The sequence below is a fragment of the Oryctolagus cuniculus genome, chromosome 5 (genome assembly GCF_051225735.1).
Source record: "Oryctolagus cuniculus isolate XC-2025 breed Fujian yellow rabbit chromosome 5, ASM5122573v1, whole genome shotgun sequence".
In the NCBI taxonomy this organism is placed as follows: domain Eukaryota; kingdom Metazoa; phylum Chordata; class Mammalia; order Lagomorpha; family Leporidae; genus Oryctolagus; species Oryctolagus cuniculus.
This window is the reverse complement of record NC_142871.1, coordinates 15,740,575-15,758,135: the sequence shown is the minus strand read 5'-3', so window position 1 is coordinate 15,758,135 and position 17,561 is coordinate 15,740,575. Positions and strand designations below refer to the sequence as shown.

At 41.8% G+C, this 17,561-nt stretch overlaps 1 protein-coding gene across 15 annotated transcripts in view; it reads right to left on the bottom strand.

Annotated features, from left to right (window-relative positions):
- Window positions 1-2,093: 2,093 nt before the first annotated feature.
- SYNE1 (spectrin repeat containing nuclear envelope protein 1) overlaps window positions 2,094-17,561 on the bottom strand; it is a 551,459-nt gene continuing 535,991 nt past the window's right edge. For all 15 annotated transcript variants that reach the window (XM_089332568.1, XM_070073379.2, XM_070073388.2 and 12 more), the window contains 4 exons: window positions 14,536-14,748; window positions 13,375-13,467; window positions 11,972-12,030; window positions 2,094-3,087 (listed from right to left, as the gene is read on the bottom strand). In XM_089332568.1, the coding sequence (XP_089188694.1) occupies window positions 2,847-3,087; window positions 11,972-12,030; window positions 13,375-13,467; window positions 14,536-14,748 (606 nt within the window). In that variant the 3' untranslated portion in view covers window positions 2,094-2,846. The remainder of the gene's footprint in view (window positions 3,088-11,971; window positions 12,031-13,374; window positions 13,468-14,535; window positions 14,749-17,561) is intronic.

Sequence of the window (17,561 nt, the reverse complement as noted above, 5' to 3'; positions counted from 1 at the left end):
CAATTCTCATACCCAAGATATTACTAAATCTCTTCTCACCCTTCCTGGTTGGTTAATGGTATCTTTGTCCATGTCCTTCCACACCCACCACTCACACAGAACTTCATTGCTTCTGTCCAGGCCACACCAGGTCTCCTGAGAGTCCTTACCACAGAAAAGGAGCCTCCTCAACAGCGATCAGGTCCTTTTACACCCTCAATATGCACTAAAAGCCCCCAACCCTTCCAAGAAGGCCTTGAAGAATACATCCTCTCTCTCCACTTCCAGGGTAGCTGCAGGGTGCCGGTGAGGGTGCCCCTGGTTCTTGAAATTGGGAAGACTCTGGTCCTGGTCTCATCGGCTGCTGGCTTGGTCGTTGCCTAGCTAGTCGAGTTGTCTTATGAGGAAAGCTATGATCTCATCACTTCAATACTCATACTTGGCTGCATCACCTAATTCTTTCCAACATTCTGTTTAACTCTTCAAAGTTTAGTGGAAATGCACATTATATACCATTTTGAGTGTCTCAGAGTTTTAGAAATGTAGAGATGAGACTGTACTATAAGTTTTTTTACTAATCAAAATTAGCTTTTTTTTTTCACAGAAACATTTAACATTTGAGTCTTCAGTGATGAGCAGGTGCTGAGGAAGTCAGGTAACTGTAGCCTGTGGGAAGGAAAATCTTCTGCTGTGTCTTTGTGCTTGCTTTTCCTGGGCCTACAGCCTCACTGAGTGGGAGGTTCCATGCTGTTCCAGAGGGGTTGGCTCTCTCTGCAAGAAACCCCTCTAATTTCAAGAGTTAGAAGCAGGAGTTCTGGGAAGTGATGGAGGAGTGAGGTCTGGAAAGGACCTTAGATGCCAGTGTAGGCATCGACCTCTCCCATGCCACACCGCCCCAGCCTCTCCAGAGGAAGGATGGGATGCTTTAAGCACAGGGTGTGTTCCGTATAAAACCAGCATTATTCCTGCTCCCTGAGTGGGCTAAAGTGAAGTAAAGTGGGAGTGACCTGGCGGAAAAGTCAAACACACATGACAGGAGTAGCACCAGAGGAAAGCTCAGTAGAAAGACATCCTACACACTGTCTAATGGGGGTCCAGGATTTCTTCAAGGGAGAGGGCATGTGTGCGAAGAGAGAGGAATGATGGGAACAAAATCATGGACTCAAGAAAGGGTAAGACAGTGTGTTTCAATAGTTATTTCAGGTATGTATTTGAAATGTAAGCTTCCAGGTCCTGCTTCAGGAGAACGAAGGGCAAGGTCTGAAGTGATCCCAGAGATCAGAAGGCTTCACCAGCCCCAGGGACCCTGAGATGATACTCAGCCCATGTGTGTCAGGAAACCATGGAAGACAGTTTCAGGAAATTTCAAGTATCTCAGATTGGTTTAGACACTTAACATACAGCAGGAATTGTAAACTCAAACACCTACTGTGCTTAGGCTGGTGCAGGAACTGAGAGAAGTTGATGGGCAATAACCGCAAATGGAAAACCTGTCTCCTCCAACTCTCAAAAAGGATAGCAATGGCTGACGTGGGGATGTTTTCAGGGCACCAGAGCTTTCAATTTTCAAGAGAAGCCAGAAACCTGGGTTTCCTATACCCCCTAACTTATTTAATGATGGATTACAATCCAAGAGCATGAAATAATTTCATGAGGGCCTCTTATCAGCAAAATTAGAAGGGCAGAGTAAAATTGTATTGACGGGACTTGAAAGACTAAAATTGTATACATGTAGGCAATGAATACAATGGAAAGCTTTGCACAAAAGAATGCATCTGGACAAGAGAATGCTTAAAGAAAGTTTACGAGGCTGTCGTATTCCCTTGGGATGGAATGGAGAAGCGCTGCAGACAGGAGACCCCAGGGAGCACTTTCAGAGGAGAATATGAAAGAGGCCAAGAAGCAGGAATTCATGAGATCTGTTTGTGGAGGGAAGAGGAAAAATGAATCATCTGGGACTTTCTGTTTAAATGTGCACTTCCCTTATCTATCCTGTCTCCTGAATACACACTTACATCCTGCTTCATTCATTACACAGATACACACACACACGATCACTGTAGTTGTGTAGTTGCATTATGATCACTGCCTGCTTCACAATGACTTTCAACCCATTTTTAGAGGAAAAAGAAATCCAGGACAGTATATTTTACTGTATCTATAATAAATGCAAAGTAATCAATACAAACAAAACTTGGCTTTAGCAAACTGTACATACATAAATATCTTTTTTTACTATAACATTCTTTTTTCCACAATAAAGCCTTCCATTATATATTTATTACATCTAGTTTTTCTTTATATCTTTAAAAAAGTGCATTTTAGATTTACAGCTTGTGCTTCTAAAGCAAAGGTTAGAACATCATGCCAAAAAGGAAAGCTGCCATATAAGCTCTTAAAAATTGTATGTTACAATGTACTAAAATCTCTTGAGCACTGGTTGGTTGGTAGATTGTACGATACTGACATGGCGCCTGGGTGGGCGGTTTATTGGATGGATGGAGCAGCACCATGGGAACGCTGCCCAGATGGTCTACTGAAGTCCTTGGTTATGCATAGAATGGGCCAGAGGTCCAGAATTCCCAATTCCAGGGAACTTTGAAAGTCCTCGTTCAATCTCCTCTGTGCTAAGGCTCAGAGTCTCCAACAAAATTTCTTCCAAACCTTCTCTGGTCTGTTTGCTCTCCTGCACTGCTTATCATCCACCTCTGAAGCCATGACTTGCACATGTGAGACACGGAGGATGGCCAAAGCCGGCACACCACTGGCTCCTGCCAAGATTCAAGTCCTCATTTTGGTAGTTTGGGATGCTTTTGGCTCCATCCTTCTTGTGCTTCCAGCATTTTTGCCAATGAGATCTGCTTGGTTCAGAGTGGAGGAGGGCCATTGGTATATCTGAGCATGGGGTGGAATGATCGGGCAAAATTGTTGGAGAGGGCACAGCTATAGTCTTCCTCTGACATTGGTACGAGGCAGGCGAGCCCGATGAGGAGCAGCAGCAGAAGCTGAAGGGGAAGAGCCGCCCGGAGGACTCGGAACAAGAAGGCTCGGCTGGACCGAGCTGGCTGGGGTTCAGAAAGGGAGGAATCGGAGCCACCTTTTGTGGACCTGGGAGAAGAATTGACATAAATAATTCAAATAACTCAAACATTGGGCAAATGCTGCTTTTTGCTTCTCCATCTTCCTGAAAGCTACAGGGCTAGACACAACCCAGTCTGGCAAAGGAGCTGCCAGCCTTCTGCAGTATGCACGGGTCATTAACCCAACACCAAATGAGGAGTTGTGGGAAACCACACTGACGAAGAGTAAACTTTTAGTTGGTCAGCTCAAAGTAACAAATTGAGATCAAATTCCAGCCCTTTATCCTTTAATTGGGTAAAATCTTTTCCATCAACAAAGATATTAATTTCACACATTATATCAGCATACCTTAAGTAGACCCAGATAATTAAAATATACCTGTTTCTTGCAGTTTATTTTTGATCTAACGATATCAGAAACATTGTTAGGCAAAATTACTTGCAGTCAGAATCATATAAGCCATCCCAGCTGGCCATCCCATAGATATCAAAACCCATGCATCAAGGACAAAAACAGTCCCAAGCATTTTACATAGACCCACAAAGCTTAGTTGATCTTCCAGTATACCATGGTTTCATCTTGCACTGAATCAGCACCTGGCCCTGACATTAGTGGGTTCCCAAGCTGTGTGAGCAAGAACTAGCGGTAGAGTCTGTGTTCAGAACACAGATGTTGAAGGATGTAGATTCTAGTCTGATCCTGTCACTAGCTCTGTTCCATTTATCTGAGGAAGACATTTTCATCATCATTTTTAACATTTTTTTATTATTTGAACAGCACAGAAAGAGACACACAGAGAGATAGACACAACAAAACAGAGAGAGAGAGAGGAGAGAGAGAGAGAGAAGGAAGGAGGGAAGAGAGGAAAGGAGGGGGGAGGGAGAGGAGAGAGAGAGAAGGAGGGAGGGAAGAGAGGAAAGGAGGGGGGAGGGAGAGGAGAGACAGATAGAGAGAAGGAGGGGGGAGAGAGGTGGGTGGAGAGAGAGAGAGAGAGAGAGCGCAAGCGAGAGCAAGTGAGCACTCCTACTGGTTCACTCCCCAAATGTCTGCAATGGCCTGGGCTGGGTCAGGATAAAGCCAGGAACTGGGAATTCAACTGAGATCTCTCACTTGGGTAGCAGAGACTCCATTATCTGAGCCTTCACTGCTGCCTCCCAGCATCTGTACCAACAGAAAGATGGAGTTAGGAGGTGGGGCCAAGGCCAGGAATTGAAGCCAGGCACTGCAATGTGGGACACAGGCCCCTTAGGCAGTGTCTCCAGTGCATGCCTGTCCCAAGATGGTCACCTTGAAGGGTCCTTCTAGATTACAAGTTTCAAGTTTCCCTGTGTCTCTTATAGATTCCTTTTAAATAGTGCATGGGGGATTAAGCACAAATTTCTGAATTCATAAGGAAGACTGCCAGAGAAACACTCAGCAGGCAAACAGGTTATAAGTAGGGTGCCATTGTTTTGTTTTGAGGAGCAGTCACACTTTGTTCAGTGACTACTGGGAAAGATGAAGAAAGAAATGTTATCTACCAGAACCATTTTGTGCACACCCACATGACATGAGAAAGGATAGGGATGGCAAGGAGATACAGTGTCACACACCTAGTATGAATTCCCTGATGGTTTTAAATATCCCTGAAAGTGGGAACATTGAATGTGAGCCTGTTGGGGCAATATGAAGGTATATAAACTATATTGGTAACTGCATTCTGGTCATAAGAAAACACTGTGTTTGCAGATCCCCTATTAGCTCTTAGTTTCTGAAGGTGGGACACCTTATTATCAGTGAAAGTAAAGGGTAGCACCAGAGAAAATAAATTTTTAAGACTATATAAGCTATATTATATGTTCAGGGAAGATCAGGGAACAGGAAGACTACTGAAACTTCTTCACTAATTTTTCAAAGAAAGATGGGAGACAAAAACAATGGTTCTGGGGAAGAGTCAAGCAACCCCGTACCAAATGTGTTTCTTGGATAGTTCTTATACTGAAATGGAAAAAAAATCAAATCAGACCTTGTTCTTTCCTGAAGTTCACAAATTATAGTATAACCTCAATGCATTTTACCTCCAACTGCCAATGTCTTCATCAATCCCTTCAAATTAGGCTAGATGCTCTTCTAACTTTACAGTTCCATTTTTTGTATGATTTGTGTCTTCTAATTCGTCAGTGTAAATAACCTCCCAACTAAGGGCCCACAAGAGTTCAATCACCATCTAGTGGTCAAATTGATCAACTACCCTGATGTTATGACCATTGTGTTACTCCTAATGAGCCACATAGGAAAAAAAAGTATGTACTTTGGGGAAAATAAGAATATAGCATACAAAATTTTTTTTTCATATACCTTATTAATGATAGGGAAAGATAGAAACTTGAGTTACTTAAATATAAAATACTGATGATGAGACAGGGCCTTAGAGAGTATCTAATCTACTTCCTAATTTTGTAGATAAGGTAAGGATAGTTAGCAGTTATACTTCTAATTGCTAACAACACTCCAGAATTTATCTTGGGTTTTCTCACTGAATCTCCACAACAGGCCTCTGGAGTATGTGCATATTATTTTCATTTTATACATGAAAGGAAGCTCAGATAAGTGAAATAACCAGATCAAGTTTGTACAGCTACCAAGTGGCAGAACTGAGATTTTTGACCTGGGATTTCAGCTTGAACTCAAACTCCATGCATAGTGTAAATGACCTCTCCAAACTCACTAGTTAAAGGTGGGAGGAGAGAGGGATCCACTAGGCACTCAGGGTTCCAAAATCTCTGTCCATCATATTCTACGCCATGCTCTGTCCAGTGTTATGAATGACGGTCATGCTGCTCATGTTCATTTCATAGGTATTTCATATGTAGGAACAAGGATAAGAATGCTGGCATCCTAAAATACTCAGAGTGCTTTTCTTGTGTCTAAAGTAAGCACCTCTAGTCATAAAGCCTCATAGCAGTACAGTGATCATCAAATCAGTATGTAGAAAGAAGGATGGTTTGTTTTGAGGCAGTTGTATAATTATACATGGGCAAGTAAATCAGTCTCTTTGGTCTTCAGTGTTCTCATTTGCAAAGATTAGGGGTTTGTTAATGTCCTAAAATCATTTTTCTCTGATAACGTATGATTAGGTAGTTTGCCTTAAAGTGTCTTGGGATAAGCTACCCACAATCTCTGCACTGAACTTTTCTTAAATATATCTTCTTTATTGAATATATATATAACCAACTCACTCTCAGACTTTGTTTCAGGCAGATTTACGTATATAATTGATACTACAATCTAACAGAGCTTAAGAGCCCCTATTTATTTATTTATTTTTATTTTTGACAGGCAGAGTGGACAGTGAGAGAGAGAGAGAAAGGTCTTCCTTTGCCATTGGTTCACCCTCCAATGGCCGCTGCGGCTGGCGTGCTGCAGCTGGCGCACCGCGCTGATCTGAAGCCAGGAGCCAGGCGCCTCTCCCGGTCTCCCATGCGGGTGCAGGGCCCAAGGACCTGGGCCATCCTCCACTGCACTTCTGGGCCACAGCAGAGAGCTGGCCTGGAAGAGGGGCAACCGGGACAGAATCCGGCGCCCTGACCGGGACTAGAACCCGGTGTGCTGGCGCCACAAGGCGGAGGATTAGCCTAGTGAGCCGCGGTGCCGGCCAAGAGCCCCTATTTATTAATTATTAATTTCTTTGAGCAATTAGGAAAAAAAATCAAGATCAAAACAAAGGATATTGACTAGTTTATACCAATGAAAAATGAGAAAGATACCATCTTTAGATGAAGGGCTCATGTGTTACAAACTCTGTTGAAACACATGGCACATTTAACAGTATCAGAGAATTCTTTATTACAAATTAATTGGCACATGACTTTCAATATTGAAGAGTGCCAACATAGGGAAAAAGTAATGAGTTGAGATAGGGATGAAGGGAACACATAGTACTTAATGACCACCCCTACAGTTGACTGCTTTGGAAAATATTCACTCTACTAAGAAAAAGGCCCACTCCCTGGGCTAAGGCTAAAAGTCACCTCCTCTTCAGGTTGAATCTATTCTAGAAATTTTAGTACCAACAGGTTAAAAAGTATACTTTCAGTATTTTCCTATTGACCTACCTAAAAATTACCTCAATTTCAAGAGTCTTGGGAAATTCATTAAGGGAAGGAACAAAGGAAACTTGTTGACTAGCCACTGTTCACTCTCTACTGGGGTTATTACTTAAGTTGATACCAGTGTACATTGTATTTGTGTAGGGAAAAGTAAATGTGTGAACTTATACAAGTAACTTAATCAATGGAGACATATCAGACAATTCTGTCCGGAAAACAGGGGGCTTATTCTCTACAAGTAAATATTTATTATTCTCACTCTTGTTACTCTTTAAAATTTGGAAGTAAATAATTTCTCAGAAGTTGTTTCATCTCTTCCCCAAAAATACACATACAGATGGGGGAAAGGAAGGTGGCAGGGGAGGGAGTAGTACAAGAGCACATCAAAGGTTTGTGGAAAGGGCTGGCATTGTGGTACAGCGGGTAAAGCCACCACCTGTGATGCAGGCATCTAATGTGGGAGCCAGCTGGAGTCCTGGCCACTCTGCTTTGACTACACACCCTGCTAATGAGCCTGGTAAGGCAGTGGAGGATGGCCCAAGTGTTTGGGCCTCTGCACCCACGTGGGGGACCCCGAGGAGGCTCCTGGCTTCAGCCTGGCCCAGCTCTGGTTGATACAGCCATTTGAGGAGTGCACTGGTGGATGGAAGACCTCTCTCTGTGTCTAACTCTGCCTTTCAAATAAATAAATAAATCTTTAAAAAAAAGTTTGTGGAAGATAGAATTCAAAAATAAACTTATTTTGATGCAAAAATTTTTTGAAATGCATGTTTCCCATAATATGCATTTCCATGAACTTTCTATAGTATTCTTGTACATAACACACCACACAAAAGAAAGTATATATGACAAAGAGACATGAGAAGTCTGAACATTGACAGAGTGTGACTCACTGTCAGAATTTTGCATAGTCAAGGAAAACAAAATGATATTTAAAGTCAATTGAAAAGAAACTTTCGATTCATTTTGCTACTTGTTGGCTGACTCTGGCAGTAGAGTAACAGGAATGTATTATGTTGAAATATCTAGGTTGTCCCTGATCTCGCTGCCTGCTGTTGTGTGAGTGGGGTTTGAAACTCAGTGTTTCCTGGATATGTGGTACAGACGATGAGTTTCAGAATCAGCTTAGGATGCTAGCTGTTCTTATTTCAAACCAAATATTCTGGCTTTGCCTAACCTATGTCAGGGAGTCTGTGATGTCCCAAGCCCTCAAATTGTTTGCAGTATCCTACCTACGGATGGCCCTTCAGTACAGTGGTGTGATTAACAAGCTAGGGTCCAGAGTCAGGGGAGAATTGGGTTGAAATCCTACATCTTCACACTGAATCCTGCCATCCTTGTCCATAAAAGCAAGGGCTGTGGCCATGTCAATGGGTTCTTGTGACGGTTACAGGAGGTAACGGATAGACAGTGCTTAGCATGTGCTTGGACTACATTAAGTACGAACTACATGTTATCAACTTGTTGTTATTATCTGTATTATTATACCAAAGGACTCAAGTGCTGACTCATACCCTTGGGGGTTGGCTGGATTCAGCCTTTCCTCCCCCCAAAATCATAATAATGCTTTCAAAGATGAGATGAATTCCCCAAGTACTTGACTTATTCTCCCGAAACAGGGGAAAGGTCCACCTCAATAAAAAGCAAAAGGGAAACCTACTGGAGCAATATCCTATAGCAGTTCTGGAGGCATGAGCAGGCAGCCTGCCTTAGAAGGGAGGCTGCTCTAGCTTGAGGCTCTCTGAGTGGTTTGAACAAGTAGATTGCCAGGGCAGAGTCTGATATCAAAGACTTGAGAACAAATTCTACAAGAAATTTCATGGTGTTTATAGTGAGGACCCAGTGTACATGGGAAAAACCCCACTGGGCTTCCTTAAGTGTATCTGACTGTCTCGAACACATTTTATATGTGGTATTTTTCCCTCCCTTTCAGTAATTCAGGCAGTTATTTGCCACTTTTCTGTGTAGAAGGTGCCAGAGACCAACAGTGTCCAGGGCAATTTTACATTTTCTAATACTTAGAAGCTTTAGAAATTACTCCATCCAGACCACAGAACAATTATTCCTTTGCTTTGCATGGAATTGGAATGAAATCTTCTAACTTGTCAAGTTCAACTCATCTGTAGTAGAGTTTTGAGGAGATACTGGTGATAGGATTAGAAAATTTTATGGCAGATTTAGGAAAAAGGTTCCAACTGGACTATTTTACATATTGCTTTGACAGAATACTTCTAAAATGTTTAATCTTAAATAAAGATCATGATCCAGTTAAAATGTATACTAAGATTTCTTTTAAAATATTTATAATTTCAAGAAGTCCTGGAGACATTCTTTTAGCTGGTTTAAGGAATCTCTAGATGATTCTGATAAATTATAAGCCTTTTAAAGATAGGAACCATACTACATTAATTTTATAGACCCAGTACCTAAACATAAAAGATGTTCAGTAACTGTTGGCTTCAGTCCATATACAGGTTTAGATGCCTATACAAGGGAATCAAACTGCCATCATCAAATCAAAGTGAAATATCAAACAGCTAAGTAGAGGAAGGGACTTCAAGACTTTCACAGAAAATGGAATTCAGTTGTTTTATTTTAGTGCAAAATATTTGAAATTTGTGCAGCCTTTTCATAATAGGCATTTTCCATTTATTGTTCAACTACCCCTCATATTAATAATATATGACTAAACAGTAACAAAACCACCACCACCACCACCACTGTAACAGCAGCAGTGACAACAAAAACATATAAGATGTCCCTCAGCTTGAAGTTTGTTCCAACATAGCCTCTTTCCTGCCCCAGGAAGACTGTCTAAAAGTTTCCCATTGCAGACCATTGGAGGCAACATTCTAAGCTAACTTCATCTTCCAGAATTGCTGAACCAGTGCAAGATCAAACACAAGATATTTCAATACTCCAGGAAAGGGGCCACCATGGCAGCCTGGTTAAGTGAAGCTCCTTCTTCCCCCACTGAATTTGCATTCGATTGTTGGGGTTGGGTGCACTCCTACAGGTGTCACAGAGTTACGAAGATAAAGAGTATTCAACCACAACCAGTCTGCCAAGGATTTTGATGGAGTTTGCCATTCAGGTAAAGGTTTGAATTCCAACCTATCAGAGTAGCAAAGTGAACATTGTGCTGAATTCTCAGAAAGACGTTAGTCAACAATGTGGGACAAAGCAGAGCTGAATGTCGCAGTGAGAGTGTCGCTGTCCCAGCCGCAAAGCCCTGTTAGGAGGCACGTGAAAGCTCTTTGCCATCAGAAATGAGGCCCTTGACATTTTAAGACCTGGGTAGTTGTCTGAAATAATCAGGGGGCACACAGATGTGATATTTCAGAACCAAAGGGTGGTTGCTGTTGGTGTTGCATACATATAAGGGCTTTCCCCTTCTCATCATCAAAGAACTGATCTCTGGTATCCTCAAAGGAAAAACATGGAGCTAGCCTTCACTTTGTGTTCATGGCACTTTAGCATTTGTGAAGACAGGGACTGTATAATACACACATTATCTATGGTACATGATTATCTTTTCCTGTAGAGGTTAAGCAAACATCAGATCACCCACAGAAGTCCATCATTATCTTCAAAAGTCCCTCTGAGTTTTTCTCCATATTTCAGCATTGATATTTTGTTATGGACGGGGAAGAAAACCCACAAAATTGTCTTCAGACCAAACCAATGGGAAAGAGAAAAAAATTATAAAATAAAATGAGGCTTAAAACCAAAAAAAAAAAAAAACATATCAAAACACATTCTGCATTAGTTCTGCTGAGAGGCAGTGGCCCATTGACATAGCCAGCCCCTGCCGCAATACAGCTCACAATTGTTTACAGTTCTACCTGTCCTCCTCCCTGCCCTCCTTCCAGGATTTAGATTCCTGCTCAGTGGTGGTAAGTTTACGGGGTGGGGTTGTGTGGAGGGTGGGAGGAGCAACCTATTTTTAACAGTGAACTCCTTGGGATGGGAATGAAACTCAGCTATGGGGACAATGGTTTTATTTTCAGAGAATCTAGGAAACCTGAACTGCTAAGTGGAAGGGCAGAGGAGCACAGACATCACACCAACAACAAAGAAGGCAAAGCACTGCCAACTGCAGAAACAAGGGCTGGTGAGAGGCAAGGCGTGAAGCACAGAGGAGTGGCTGGAGGCAGCTGGGGGGCCAACAGGGCTAGGGCACAGACGGTGGCTGCGCCAGAGAGAGAGAGCTCGCCAGGCTTCAGGAGCGTGAGAGACTGAGTGTGCTGGCTAGAGAGGAGGTCCAGGAAAAGCTGAAGAGAGAAGGTGCGCATTAATGTTAAGTGAAGAATACCCACTGAGGACTGGCTATGCTGAGAACCCAAAACCCACAATCTGGATAAAACATTAAAATAAAATAAAAAGCTGGGGATGTTAGTATGTTTTATGCAGATCTGTGGGTTCTGTGGATGGTCTAATAATTCATTGATTTATTACCTGTCTGATTGTTAACTCTAGAAATAAAGAGGATGATAAAAGTCTGCCATGAATCAAATGGAAGCTGTTGCACTGGTTGTATGGAATCCTTGCAACACACGGAAGACAATGTGATGGAAAGTACCACGTGGGCTGCGGGTGGCTGAACAAATTTTCAGTGGGGTCCAGACATTTATGCTCTGAGTTTGACTCATACTTTTGTTTTAGAAATGCCTCTTACAATTTGTTAGGGAATGATGTGGATTGAAATGGATAATTTCTCAACTGTCCTGAGGCAGATCAGATGTAGGCACACTTAGTCACGGACCACTTTCATCATCCTCTTGGAGTTCTAGAACAGTGTGGAAACCAGGAGAAGGAGGTACCTGCTATGTGGACTGCTCACAGAGGGTCCGGGCTGTGAGGGACTACATTTGCCTCGTGGCTGTTTGCAATGAACAGGGGGTAAAGAAAGAAGAATGTTCAGTCCAGGCAAATAAAGACAAGCTACTGATGAAAATTAAACTAAAAGTGCAGCAAAAGAAAAACAAATCAAATGAAACAATCAGTACCCATGAATTAAGGAAACTGGCTTTTCTTTTGGTGCAATCAATGTAGGTATATATTATCAATCACTGAAGAAATGCAAATTGTGGTTCTGAGGTCCACACCACAATGGGCATAAACTCATGGTGGAAACCAGTGACTCTACACTACTCAAGTGTCTCTCTATATTCACTGACAACAAATTCACCATGCTAGACCATAAGTGTCAAAGATATTTTACATATTTTTCTCATCTTTTAAAATATTAAAATGGTGCTTGTACAATTCTCTGCAGATAAACACAGCAACAGTAACATGACATTGTTTTTGGCAGGGATGAGACCCAACAAATTAAACTCAAGTTGAACAAAGTCTAAAATTTAACTTGAAAAGCCAGTATTCCTTCACATTCTTAAACTAGGATCTATAGGAAACTAGTGAATGTAGAAGAAAAAAAAATCCTAGAAGAGATAATACATTTGTCAGCATAGAACGTAAGTGCTTATAACAAAAGGGTACAAATGAAATTGATACTTCTAAAAACTAAGGAAAAATGGAATGACTATAATCATAAAGCCAGACAAAAAATAACAAAACAAAAACAAGCTTCTAATTACACAGAGAAACCAAGGCATAGAGGGTAGCAGGGGCCACATTTGTGTTTTGCATCCTCAGTGTTCTGCAGTGAGGACACCCCTACCACTGGCCTTGTGGGTGGGTGGGCTGACTTGTTGCCACTTTAGTGGCAGTAAATGGCCAGACACCTTCAGGACCACCACTCACAAAGTTCCTTGCTGGAGAGTTAAGAGAACCTCGGCTCATCAATTCCTTGGGTTCATAAGACATTCTCAGTTTTGTCCACCTCTGGCTGAGCTATTCCTGTCCTTTTTGAGGTGAACATAGCAGTGGTGGTTTGAAGGAGGAGCCACCAAAGGGACACATGAGCACCATTCTAGAAATGGCCATTTGAGCAGGAACACTAAGTTTTCTCCCTGCATACCAGCCACACCTTGAGCCCTGGTTCTTTTGAAAGAGAGAACTCCCATTTTGTGTTCCTGAGTGCATGCCAGAAGGGCGGTGGCAGGTTGACAAGAAGCTCTACCTGGGGTGACAGTCCGCATCTGTCTGGGGGTTCCTGCATTCGGGTGGGAAGAGCCTGCGGAACCTGTGGCAGGCACAAGTACTGTCACTCCCCTGTGTTCCCTCCCTCTGGGCCCACTGAAAGTCACTGATGGACAGTTACCGATTTCTGTCTGTTTGGGGTGCTTCTTCCTGATGTGGGACTCACAGATCCCGAAGTGTCTAGTTCATCAGCAGAAGACCAGGAAGACAGATCCTAGGTGGGAAAAGAGATCCTTTTAAGAATGCCATGTCCCAGAGAATGGAGGTTGCCTCACACACAATGTATTCCCCACTCTAACCCTCCATCCCATGTGTATGTCACACACACACACGCACATACACACACACAAATCCTTGGGGAAAAGGGACTCAGACAACATCTCAGAACAGGACCTAATTCTTCCAGTACATTTGGATTTCCTTGTTTATGTTTGGTCCTTCTGGCAAACCTAGCTATACGCTTTGTTACTGCTATGAGTCACTTAAAACTTTATTATTTCTTAATGACATGCATGGGGAGGAAATGATATCAGCATGGGAAGAGAAGTCTGTTTTATAACTGCAGGTCAGTCAGGGCAGAGAAAAATCAATTCAAGTAGTCACCAACAAAAGTTATCCAGGAATCTGCCTGGAAGCATCAGAGAAATTACATTATTTCTGACCCTTGATGCTATTTAAAATAGACTGCTGTTTTGCATGCCGATAAAAAAGCAAATCTTTTGTGTGTTCTTCACTTGATTTCAAAATTGAGTGTAACAAATCTTACCAGGGACAGCTACATTTGCAAATGCTTTTCCCAAGACCAACATTACTACCATGATGCAATAGATTTAAGAAAATAATATAAAAATAAATGAACAGAGGACCATTTTCAATGTATAAATTACCATATAAGGGAGGAGAATCACGCTTTACATGGGTTGAATACATCACTCACCGCAATGCCTGGTTTTCTCTGCCATGGCTGTGTTAAGTGAAAATGTGGGAATTCTTAAATAACCAGGGTAAAATATAAATGTCACAATAGTGGTAACAGGGTTGGTAGGAAGAATGACAAAAGATCTTTTGGATATAATGGACTCAAAAGCAGTGTCCTATAATATATATGGATGAGTCTTCTCTTTAATTCTGAGATGTGACTTGGAGGAGCAGTGAGTGAGAGTAGGCACTCCTTTCCCACAAGTACCACTTTCTAAGTCTTTCTTAAATGCCTGAAGATGCTGCTGCTCTGGTCTCTGTGAGACAGGCTACCCTTGCACAATCATGTCTGTTTAAAGCTTACCTGCTGACTGCTTGGCATGTCTAATAACTTCTCCAGTTCCTTGATATGACGACTGACCTCCTTCAAGAGAAGTTTGAGCCGATTTCCAATAACATGGACTTTTTCTTTGGCTTCTAAACAGTCTGTGCCTTCAGCATTCACCAGGAGTTGGCAAGACATGTCTTGTAGTGAGGCCACTTTGAGTTGCGACTCCAACAGCTCACGTCTTATTTGCTATATGTATAATAGGAAATATTTTTCTAAGAGTTTTTGGTGAAGTTCCAAAAGTGCAGAATTATAATACTGTAGCTTTAATGGGAAATTGGACTGGACAATGTGGAGCACACACACATACAAGGATGTAGCCAACCATGGCATAGTAACTGACGACCTGTGTTCTAATCCTGCCTCTGCTATTAATATTCTGTAAGACTTCTGGGGATAGAGGAGGAGGGGCTTTGATACAGCAGTTAAAATGCTGCATGGGATACTGGCATTCCAGATCAGAATGCCTGAGTCGGAGCGCCACCTCTACTTCTGATCCATCTTCCTGCTAATGCATTCCCTGGGGAGGCAACAAGTGATGGCTCAAGTACTCGGGTCCCTGCCATGTATGTGGGAGACAGGGAATGAGTTTCAGGCTACTGGGTTCATCCTGGTCCAGCCTCAGTTGCTGTAGGAAGTTAGGGAGTGAACCAGGATATGGAAGATATCACTCTCTGTGTGCCTCTTTTTCTACCTCTGTCTCTGCTGCCTTTTGCATAAGATGAAAACAAGCAAATAAGTAAAAGTTTTTTAAAAGACCCCTGAATCTTTTTTAATCTCAATTTTCTCAGTTGGAGCCTGCTGTGCAGTAAGTATCACTGAAGATTCAAATGGGTTAATATGTTAGTGTACTTAAACTAAACTTATGCAAATGAGAAATGAGATTCTTTTAAATCAGAAAAATAAAACTTACAATAAAATATAGCAAAATTTAAGTATGTCTATGCATGAGGCTACTTCAAAGAGTTTTTAGAAAATAGAATTAAAACATTTATTTTGGTGTAAAAAGTTTAGAAATTCATGAATAATTTTTTCAGAACACATTTTCTATGAATTTTTGAAAATTCGTTTATATACAGATTTCATTTTTTCTATCAAAATAAACTTATCTTTTAATTCTATTTTCCATAAGTTTACATATTCTATATTCTTATAGCTAATCATGATTTTTAAAAAAGACATCAGGTGGGGGCAGCGAAGGAGTTAAGAGGCCAGTTGAGCCACATGCATCCTGTATCTGAATGCCTGTTGAGTCCTGGCTGTTCTAACTTCCTGCTAATATGAACTTTGGGAGGGAGCCGTGAGTGGCTCAAGTGCTCAGGTTTCTGCCACTTACATGGAGTTGGAGTTCCAGGCTCTTGGCTTTGGCCTGGTCTAACCTGGACTGTTGGCATTTGGGAAGTAAACAAGAAAATAGAAGACCTCTCTATGGCTGTCTCTGTCTCCCAATATTCCAAATAGAATGAAATAAGTAGAAATTAATATAAAAAGATATAGGGTGATTCATAATTTACAATGTCATGTTATAACTTGACTCAGGTCAAACTCCAGTAAAAATGCATTGCAGAGCTATTTCCTTTTGGTTTCTAAGACCCGTATGGTACAGAATTAAAAGCTACCGGTTCTGTAGCTTTCACAAGTATTAGGTATTAAAACAAACAGGTTGGCCTGCGCCGCTGCTCACTAGGCTAATCCTTCACCTGCGGCGCCAGCACACCGGGTTCTAGTCCCGGTGGGGGCGCCGGATTCTGTCCCAGTTGCTCCTCTTCCAGTTCAGCTCTCTGCTGTGGCCTGGGAAGGCAGTAGACAATAGTCCAAGTGCTTGAGCCCTGCACCTGCATGGGAGACCAGGAGGAAGCACCTGGCTCCTGGCTTTGGATCAGCACAGTGCACTGGCCATAGCGGCCATTTGGGGGGTGAACCAATGGAAAAAGGAAGACCTTTCTCCCTGTCTCTCTCTCTCTGTGTCTAAATCTGCCTGTCCAAAAATAATAATAATAATAATAATAACAGTTTAAAAATACAGAAAGTTACAAAATGCAAATCATTTTTCTCCTAATGGAACTCAAATATGCTTTGTCTTCTATGAAAATCACTTAAATACATCGTATGTATTTCCCAAGACCCTTGAATAAGAATCTATACAATAAATTTCCACTTCAATGTAGTGCTAGAAAAAGGTTCTTATGGGCGCTGGTTCAAGTCCTGGCTGCTCCACTTCTGATCCAGCTCTCTTCTGTGGCCTGGGAAAGCAGTAGAAGATGGCCCAAGTCCTTGGGCCCCTGCACCCACATGGGAGACCTGGAAGAAGCTTCTGGCTTTGGATCGGCACAGTTGCAGCCAACTGGAGAGTGAACCAGCAGATGGAAGATCGATTGATTGATCTCTCTCTCTCTGCCTCTCCTTCTCTCTCTGTGTAACTTTGACTTTCAAATAAATAAAATCTTTAAAAAAAAGAAAAAGGTTCTTGATTCTAAGAACTGCTATTGTTTTTTTTTGGTCAGATGATAAAACAACTTAACTCATACTGCTTCATGTTTTGTCTTACCTTTCAGAAAACTCAGAACTAAGGTTCATGGTGAATCTGATATATTCATATTCTCTCTCTCTCTCTCTCTCATTTTAATGTCCTTTTATTATAAGCCATCAAGTATACCACGGGGACATAGACATAACAAAGTTGAAACAAAAAGCGTAATTCACTAGAAATAACTGCCTTAATAAACACAAGCTCATCAAGATGAGGAACACGTAGGGTTTTTACAACTGAGCGATGACTGAGGGTCAGATTCTAAAGCTAGCAGATGTTGACTTCTTGGCACACATTTGCTTCACAAAGGATGGAAAGAGTGAGGAGTTAAAAAAAGCATTAGAGACTATAGCATAAAAGGCTATAGCACACACACACATATAAATATATCATTGCAATATGTGTGTGTGTATCACTGCAATATTTGTGTGTGTGTGCGCATATTTCACTGCATTCAGTTTTCGTAAATGAA